This window comes from Barbatula barbatula (genome assembly GCF_947034865.1).
Source record: "Barbatula barbatula genome assembly, chromosome: 17".
NCBI lineage: Eukaryota > Metazoa > Chordata > Actinopteri > Cypriniformes > Nemacheilidae > Barbatula > Barbatula barbatula.
This window is the reverse complement of record NC_136780.1, coordinates 4,147,221-4,157,425: the sequence shown is the minus strand read 5'-3', so window position 1 is coordinate 4,157,425 and position 10,205 is coordinate 4,147,221. Positions and strand designations below refer to the sequence as shown.

The 10,205-nt window shown below is 40.2% G+C and overlaps 1 protein-coding gene across 2 annotated transcripts in view; it reads left to right on the top strand.

Annotated features, from left to right (window-relative positions):
- Positions 1–408: 408 nt before the first annotated feature.
- Positions 409–10,205, top strand: part of chchd6a (coiled-coil-helix-coiled-coil-helix domain containing 6a) — a 44,874-nt gene continuing 35,077 nt past the window's right edge. For both annotated transcript variants that reach the window (XM_079477997.1, XM_079477996.1), the window contains exons 1-5: positions 409–471; positions 553–665; positions 1,238–1,322; positions 2,573–2,666; positions 3,774–3,918. In XM_079477997.1, the coding sequence (XP_079334123.1) occupies positions 582–665; positions 1,238–1,322; positions 2,573–2,666; positions 3,774–3,918 (408 nt within the window). In that variant the 5' untranslated portion in view covers positions 409–471; positions 553–581. The remainder of the gene's footprint in view (positions 472–552; positions 666–1,237; positions 1,323–2,572; positions 2,667–3,773; positions 3,919–10,205) is intronic.

Below are 10,205 nucleotides of genomic sequence, written 5' to 3'. Positions count from 1 at the left end.
TTTGAACGTTAGTTTGGCCTGTCAAATTTAGAGTGACATGACAACCAGCCCATAAACAAACTTAATATAAATTATTGTAAATAATTGAAACTTTAAAAGTCCATTGCATGAATTTCACAACATTTGTCAATATCATTATAATTTTTAATGAGGACTAAAAATATCTGAGGGAATATCTAACTCTATTTTTTACTTGTTATGGGGCGGTCCCTAATGCCTAATGGGGGGTCCCGGTGCCCCTCAGCCCCCCTTCAATTCGAGCTCTATATATATATGTCAAAGAAACCACGTTAATATTTCAAACGAAATGCCAGCATACAAATTACGAATTGTGGACTACAACTTCCATCAGCCCTTGCCCCAGCTGTGTATCCTAAAATCCTATTGGCTCACGGGAGCCTCATTGAAGATTGACCAATGACATTACAGGATACTGCGCCACCACAGACTGTCGCTTCCAAACTGAACGATGTAAATCAAACATTTGGCTTTACCCTTTTCGCTTTATAATAATTTAAATTAAACAGCCATTCTGTGAATGTTTTATTACAGACTCATTACGTCGGCAGGAACTCAACGCGATGGGGTCCGGAGAGAGCACGTCAAGGAGAGTTTCTTTCGGCCTTGATGAGGATGACAGAGTCAGGATTCTGCGTGGAGTCAAGGTAATGCTTTCATTATGACACGCTTTATGCATTTGTATGTCTATGCATCGATGTAAAGAAATGGGTGCAGGACTTATCACACGTATCGTGTTCGTCATGGGCGCCATAGATATAATATCGATGTTATGTTGTCGCGTGAGTGTGACATTAAGTGAATCACTGTCCTTGAATGAACTGGGCGAGGTGTATTGGACAAACATTAGAGCTATTAATGACAGGACCTTGCATGCGGCTGTGATACGAAGTTTAAAGCCCCATGCCTGGTTTATTATTATTATGGCTACCACACCATCTTCAATTTTATGAACTTTATTGCGTCAGGAGAAAGTTAGTCGACAACAGGACTGACAGGCGCACATGCGTTTATGGCAATCGTGCTCTGAAAATATTTCTGGATTGGACCGAATATTCAGTTTGACATTGTTGGAAAAACACTCATAAAACCTTGCATACATCCTCTATGTTAAACCTATGGCTTTATTGAAGAATACAATATTTAATTCAAATATATATATATATATATACATATACATTTTGAGGCGCCCGTGTAACTTTACATCTTTTGTTTTTAGCTTTCTGAAGATGTTCTGCAGCGCATGAGGAATCAAAGTCAAACTCCTGATCCAAGACCCATTGCCCAGGCTAAAGAAAACTTAGGTAATGTACATGACGTGTAAATTTGAATCCATACAAAGTATGTAATTGTTTTTACGTGCTGATGTGACTTATTTTATTTTATTGGGTGCAAGTGTTCCTCTAGCTTCACCGTTAGTTCAAACTTTATTTCCCAACCCTTACAAATAATATTACAAAGTTTTATTTGCCTATAAACCACAGAGTTGGTCTCACCATAATCACAATAGTTTAACCGGGTATTTGTGGTAATACAAGTCATTAATCTGCTAAAAACATGGCTACACTTACTGATACGTGTAATACCGGCTCACTTATACTACTTCTATAAATACTATTACTACTGCTACTTTAGATAAACCATAGTTAATGTTTCTAATGCATAGACGTTACGTTACATTAGATAAAAGCATCTGCCAAATGCATAAATGTACATGAAGGTCAGCTGTGCAAAATGGTAATTTCTGATCTATGAAGTTTTCCAAGAAACAGGGCCGCGTTTTCCCTTCTTCTTATCGCTACGTCATTCTTAAGGTGTACCTTATCGTTAACATGTGTTTCCCAAAACGTTCTTAGTTAAGTATACCTTCTGTAAGTCATACGTTCGGAAGGTTGGTCTGGAGCGCCCTTAACTATACCTTATCACTGTTAAGAGTTCCCCCCGCTACTGGTCACTGTGCAAAAAAACTGCATCGATACAGCCATTTTTTGCTAATTCAAAGACTCCGCATTTTAGTGCATTTAATTCGTGAAAACATGGCTACAATTCTAGCTGCAGTTATAATAATGCAAACTCAATGGAGCAGTCCCTAAATTCAGCTCTAGGTGTTTTTCCTGCTATAGCTGTCGATTTATATTTTCCGCATTCTGCGCTTTTATTGGGTAGATACAGACACTATAGCAACATATGTTCTGATAATATAAATTAGGGGTTGCACAATTATGGCATACTTGTTTATATTTTTCTCCTTGATATTGTTAGAGTTATTATTTTGATTATATTTTAATGTTTTAATAAAAATGACCATAAGCTACATGCTTCGCGCTGTAAATGCGCCGCTTGCGCATCTAGTGTCCATTCACTATAAACGTGTGAACTTTACAAGTCTTATTGTTAGTTGCTGGATGAGATTGCGGTTCGCACACTCCTTTCACAATTAAATAATATCCATGGTTGAACTTAAACTACCTCTAAATTACTTATTTTATAAAGAACGCCGCTACCTCCCCTAAATTATTTAAGATTATAATAATTTGCATTTATCAACTTTCAGGACAGGAGACTCGGACTTCGAGCACGTCTGACGCTCCACCACCAGAATCTCAGCCGAGGACTTTTGCTGACAGTAAAGAGGAGCTCAGAAAGAGGTATCAGTGCAGATTGTGTCAGAGAACTTTACAAGAATGACGTCCGATCAGCACCCGTTACATTAAAGGGGTCATATGACACGGCTAAATCGAATACTATCGATTGTTTTAGATGTAGTGCAATGTGTATACACGATTTAAGGTTAAAAAACGCTGTATTTTCCACATACGGTGCATGTTTGTGTCTTCTCAAAGGGAGGATTTTTTATAAAGCTCATCGCTCTGAAAAGCGAGGTGTGCGACAGTGCGTTGTGATTGGTGGAATACTGCAAGCGCGTGACGGAAATGTAATGCCTCTTACCATATTTGGAACATCACTTTCCAAAGCAATTGCACTGACTACGCCCTCCTTACTTGGGTTCACATTTGGACAGTCTTAGTCAAATCATACCACGAACTGACTCAGATTTGTGTAGGTGTGGTTACACGAGGCGTTTCGGGCAGGTCTGGGTGAGCATTTAGAGTGAATGCATATTTTGTTCCGACACTTTAAAATTTTGCAATTGTACGTGTCTTAAACATGTATGGGCAACTTATAACATACAAAAGACACAGAAAAACACATAATTTGCGCCATATGACCCCTTTAAGAAGACTCCTTTTCATATGACCCCGTTTTTAATTTTGTATTATTCTTTTCCCCTATGTATATAATATATACATATTTTTTTCATATTGTCTTGGAGGACTGGGGTAGTGTGGGGGGAATAATGCTTCTGTTCTCCTGTAGCTGTATCCTTTTATTGTTATAAAAGTTTAATAAACAGAAAAAAAGAAGAACGTCACATCCTGAAAATCGTATTTCACCAATATATCCAAATCTCAGCTCACAAAGAACAAATCCCTCAGCTGGATCATAAACTTCCCCATCCTTATTCCACATGACTCAACCTTTAATTGTTGTTACAAAACTCTTAAATATGAAAGTAGAAAATACTGTACCCCCAAGGGAGAGTGATTAAGTGTCTTCATGAGTCACAATCAAAACAAAGATTAGAACAAGGACAGAACGCTTCCACCCAGTGGTCAGATAAAATACTGCAGTTTCTGACTCATGATTTGGCGACAGGCGAGTAAATAAAGAAGTGTGTGTGTGTGTTTGTGCAGGTATGAGCAGCAGCAGGCCATTATACAAGAGGAGTTGGCTCGTGTCGCACACAAGGAGAGAGAGGCAGCGCGTCAGGACATCACTCGAGCGGTGCAGAGAGAGAGAGCACAGACGCGGCAGGAGACAGAGAAAGCCAAACAGCTGGTGAGACACTTCACCATACTTCAGTACAGAAGTAGAACGATGCATGCAAATGCGCTTTGACTCTACTGCACTTTCAAACATGAATGCGTAATTCAACGGTCTGGTGGTCTTAAAAAGGGCTCAGAAATATAAAAGGAATGCTAGCCCACAATTTGGCAACAAATAAAACAGAATAGAGAAAAAAACGAATAGCTTGTATTCTTATCTCTCTGAAATTGCCAGGTTGAATGGTTAAGTTAAATTACATAGCTGAGGCGAGGGGAACTGCTGGTCTGGTCAGGTCTCTTTTGACACAGGTGAAATTGCCTCTTTGAATCCCACACCCCACTTCCCCTCATCCATTTAGTCTTTTAGGGATAGTGTCCTTAAATATTGGGTCCCTGGAGGGGGCACCTTATCTAGTCTATAAGAGTTACATGTCGCTCGGTTGGCGTGGGACTGGACGCTTTCATGAGTGTGTGATTCTGCATGACAATCGATGCCCGAGGCCTGTAAAGGGACACGTCACCTAATGTTGCTGTGTCTTATCTGAGCTCTAACATGATGTGGACGTTTAATAGAAAGGTTTCCCTGGGGTTGAAGATTTGAAAAGTGTAGAACGTTTGTGTTTGAAGGTCCAATTCGTTTATTCGTCTTTGAACATGCTTCTCTTCCAACCTCAGTCTTATTACTAGATGTGCGAACATGCCCGGAGATCTTCATCCGTGACCTTTCGTTCTTTGGTTTTGATTCACTGCAGGTTTTGCATTAAACAGAAATCTAATCCAATACAAAAATAGGTCGTATTTGTCAAATTATTTACATTATTTACGTGTCATAGACAAAGGTGCATTTGACATCACCCGTTAATAGATGAGGAAAGAAAAGTGCTAAAGTTTTAGCCATTAATTGTATATGGGTTGTTGACAAATAAACCCTACATGTGTCCTTTGGTGTGGCAGCAAAAATTTAGAAAACAAACTGTAAATATTATATTATTTTATTAATATTTATAATATAAAATAGCATTTGATAGATTTAACTTCATTGTTTTCACATTTATTTGTCAACTATATACAGTGATGTTGATGTAAATGGAAATCTCATCCATCAGAATCAAACAGACACTTGACATGGACGATTAGAGACATAGGGGGTCGTGAATATCTTGCTAAAAGAACCACGCTGAAATATTGTTATTGATCTGTTACCATAGTGTATATATATATATAAAGAGTGTGTTCAGATGAATAAATTATGAATTTCTTGGCGTTACTATGACTTTGGCAACTTGGCTTTGCTACATGCACATTTTTTTCATGTATTGTTTGATGGTTCACACATGGAGTTGCTGTTATCTTAAGTCACTGTCTAACAGAAAGAACACAGTACAAAGCTGTTAAAATGCAGTAATGTCACCTCCGCCTCCGCTCTTTCAGACTACAGTAACACTCTTCTTGTGAAACGCACCAATCGTCTTCCCCCTTGCTGCCTCCCTCCATCTGTCAGGGTCCGTGCGGTTGCCCTCCACGAGCACTCATCGTACACGACCAACCCTCACAAGATTAGTACAAAATAACAGACAGGAAGGGATTGTGGGTAATTTCTTTGCTCTTAAACGCATTAATGCCGTTCTCTGGCCTGTTGGTGGGCCGAGGTGATAAGTTGCATTTGCATTTGGCACTTTAGTGCCACAGTTCCATTAAATGGCTTGTCTCATTAACATCGCTTGGCGCTTTCTGTCGAGCCGTACACCCGCCTGCCCGCCCCGCTCCTGTCGCGCACGTTACTTATGCATGAGAGATGCTAAAATAATCAGAGTGCTCCCATGCCTGCCTTATCTCTGTATGATAAGTGCTCTGATCTTTTTCCAGCCTCTCGCATCAGATTTTATGTCAGATGAATGATGTTATTCAGACATCTGATTTTTAAGTATACCTGATGATGATGTGACGTCGCAGCACAAAGCTTTGCATCTGCATGTGAATGGCGCACGGGGCTTTAGGGCTTCCTGATGGTGTGATTCGCTGTAATGAGGATGGTTTTACAGTGACTATTCGGTCTTTTTGGTTTGTATGTTGATGCACAGTATGGTTTGCATTGACTTTGTTGTCAACTTTAATTCAATTTTAGGTTAAATTAAACTAAATTTGTACTGTAGACCTTTGTCACTGAGTTTTACAACCGTTTTTAGAGCCTTTTGCGCCTACTTGTTACTTTGTAAAAGCTTCTGTAATGTGAAAGTGGATTTTAGAAATCACAAATATATCACAGAGAAGTCCATTTTTTATTTGAGGTCTGATGCATGATAATCATGAAAGATACTTCCTCTGAATTTTGCATATTAATGTGTTGTTTTCTTTTCTTAGATGATAGTATAGTGCATTTGGGTAGTTGACCTATGGTGTCACATAGCAAAAATGTAGATAAACTTAACAATCCAAATAAATCTTTTATGCTGTTTTCTATTATAAATATAAAATACACAATTTAACGGTTTGTTTTCTAATTAATTATTTTGCCGACACACTATAGGACACATTCACAGTTTATTTGTCAACTTACCTTTTAGAGACTCTGTGTATGCACCACTTTTAGACACTAGATGGCAGAATAACTCTTTAGAACAATGCCTGCTTGTTGTTGCATCTCCTCCGAGTCTCAACCCAACGCCCATGAGGTCTCTGTGATTCAACTTCCTGTGCTAATTCATATTGTATAATGTGTCAGTCTGCATGATTATAATGACATTTAAATGGAGATGATATAGAACAGTATTCAATGTTTTTGTGAAAAATGATAAATATAAATTTTCAGGAAAGCATGATGCCGTTCTGACACACAAACGTAAGTGTAAATGGCGTCCAGCTGTCATGTGTTAAGTCTTTTGGTCTGCTTGTGCACACACAGGCATTTTATGGCTTCGTTTTAACGTCAATAGTCTCAGGTTGAGTTTTCAGTGCCAACCTTATTTCATTGGAAATGGATCTGTATTGACAAATATCCTACGATTATTAGAAAAAAAACTATCATGAAGGTCCACTGGGGCGGGAGAACATCATACAAAAACATACAAATTCTCTCAAATAGTTACGAATGTCTGAGATTGTGTTCTCTATGCTACTGTGCTCTGTAAAAAACAAATATCTCTATGTTTTGTATACCCCCGATATGTTTGCAGATTCTGTCTTGTCAATGGCTCGTCGCAGCTTCCTCATCCAGAACTCTTCCATAATTTTCGGAAAACCACTTTCCTTGTTTCTGCTTAACGTCAAATTTTTTTATTTCACATAAGAAAGTACAGGTTTCCATAGACACAAAGGTAAATCTTTCCCTCTCGGTAATGTGTGTTCTCTAAATTCACATGATCCCCGTGCAAGCGCAAGCTTTATCTTCTCATCAAGAGCATGAAACTTCACCTCATCACAAACACCAACATTTGCCCTCACAAAGGTATCACAGTAAGCACCCCGTTACCAATTCCTTCGTTTACTTATTTGCGTTCTTTCATCCCTCCTCAGCGAGCAGTTTATCAGAGGAGCTCAGCGTGAGTAATCCGCTCTAGCGTGAGAGGAGAGAGCTGGTCTGGTAGAAGAGTCCTATCAGTAATTGTAATCTCGGGCCTGACATCTTCCTGCATGCAAAGCCATTAAGACTTCCGCGTTCCCCGAGCACACCGCAGACCACGGCTCAGGTAATTGCCAGAGGAGCTGCGGCGGTAGGTGGAGTGGATAGATTTTATCCTGTGCTCCCTGCTCCGGCTCTTCCTTTCTAGCGCCGGTGCTCGAGCAGGAGTCTGGGATAAAAGGGAATTAGGTGCGGGATTAGGACTTGTGTTTGTAAGTGTTTACTTGTGGTTTTTTGTCACAGCTTTCTCAGTTAAGCATCTTTGTGTCAGTTGAGAGTGATTTGCGTGCCGTTTTCATGTTGGCCTCAAATGGTGGTTGCGATGAAAGCGTGCAGAGTTTGATTTCTTGAGTTTGTTTTGTTTATGGATGTTTTGACAACGGAGATGGGGATCGTTCACCCAGTCATTTTTTATCGACACCCATGTTATTCAAAACCTGCATATGACTTTGAAACCAAAAGGAAGATATTTGGAGAAATGTCTGAAGATATTGTGTTCATACAATGGAAGTCAACGGGGGCCAGTGTTATTTGGTTACCAACGTTCTTCAAAATATATTCATTTGTGTTCTGCAGAAGAAAGAAAGTCATACAGCTTTGTCGTGTTTAATTGATGAAAGAATTTTACTTTTTGGGTGAATTATGCCTTTAAGGTGGAGCTGGAAGGCCACATTTTAAATCAACATTTTAATACAAACAGGTCGAAATGCTTTTTGATGCTTTTTTCTATAAAGGAATACGTGTTAACCGCCACAGCTCTGACTGTGACGGTCTGATGCTCAAGATAACAGCAAAGGGTATCGTTCAGGGCCAGGCGACCTCTGAAGCGGTCAGGATTATGAGAGCTAGCTACACGCTTTACCCGTCCTTCAATAAAAGAAGATGAGCATATAAAAATTTTATACTGTGTGAGTGTGTGACCGTTCCGGGCTGATTCCTGTGTCTCTCCCTCTGGTGCCAAACCAATCCCGACCCTCCGTCAAATAGTTCCTCTAGATTTGTCTTGTTGCTCTAATCTGTTTTCCCTCATGTCATTAATATCACGTTCAAGACCCCGCTCGAAAATACCATCCGCGTTCAAGCCCTCGGCTCTCGCTGGCACGGTGGCCGGATCGGGATCAGATAAGGACCGCGGATCGCAGAGAAATAATTCATAGCGGCGGCACGAGATGTAAGTGGCCCTTCCTCTCCTCCCCAGACGACCTAAGCGGCGTGCACTCAGAGTAGTCAGTTTGAATATTAAGTGCTAATTTATTGTGTAGCCGGGAGCAACGTGTTAAATAAACGCAGACGAGTAAATAGATGAGGAACGCGGGAGGGAAGCTGCGCCCGGATATCAGATGGCAACGCAGCACATCCAACCTAGAGGGGACGACAGATTATATACACACACCGCGGGACATAACAGATGTATCGAGGAAAATGAACGAGAAGCGTCGTAGCCTTCCAAAGTTAAAATTCAATTAACTTAACTTGAATTAACTTACCTGATGACACAGGTTAATCAAGAGCTGTCCGGTGGTAGCGTTATCTGGACGTTTCGTACGGGAGGAGCATTTAACTGTGGATTAACATTACCTGAGGATGTAATGAATAGAAATGAGCGTTTTTAATTATGTTTTATGACATGCTTTGTGAATGTAACGTCTAAATCTCATTTTATTTCTCGACACTGTTCTTGTTTGAGCAAATAGCATTTAACGTTGTACTTAAAATCCTTAGAAAATTTGGATGCGACTTAACTAGATCTTTCTCATTTAGTCTCATGTCATTTAAAACCTGTATAAACGTATAAATAAAGTGGGGAAAACCTGACTTTCATTCTTCTGCAGAACACAAAAGATGTTTTGAAGAACGTTGGTAACCGAACAACTCTGGCCCTCATTGACTTCCAATGCAAAACCACGGAGACATTTCTCAAAATATTTTCTTTTATGTTCCACAGATGAAAGAGTCATAGACAAGTTTCGAACAACATGAGCGTGATTAAACGATGACAAAATCACATCTTTTAGGCACCAGAATTTCAAAGAGACCCTAGCAACCTCATGGCAACCACCCCAGCATCACAGATTTATTCCCCCACAAAATTAAATGAAAGTATTGCTTGACCGCACAGCTTTTTTCAGATGTTGACAAATGGTAAGTTGCTGTACTTGTTGCTCGGTTGTTCCCGTGGCACACGGCTTGTCACTTTGCATCCATCGAGCCCTATGTACTAAGTTGCAACCCTGCATGCGCACTCATGCGCTGTGTTTACGGCGAGCTTGACTCGGAGTAGCAGGGCTCATTTCTAGACTTATCAGTGTAATTCATGCTTGCCTGGGTATTATCAGGCTGCTCCAGATCCCAAACAGAGCGTTACACGAGTGCAGCACGCCCATCAGATCGGCTTTGTCACCACTGAGAATTTAAAGAGGATAAATAAAGAAATGACGAGGCTTGTGTGTAGTCAGCAGACGGGATTGAGCAGACGCGAGCGAGTGTGTATGTGGAGCTCGACAGGCTTTGAGGGTTCTTTCAGATTGAGAGTGATGAGTCGGCCGTCATCAGACCGGCAGGGAGACGACTCTTGAGTTTGTCGTCGACGCATTTAGTTCCTCAAGGGATATTTTGGGTGCAGTTCTGCTGGCGTGGTAACAATCCTCTTTAGTTTGTAAATGTCACTTTTATAAATAAAC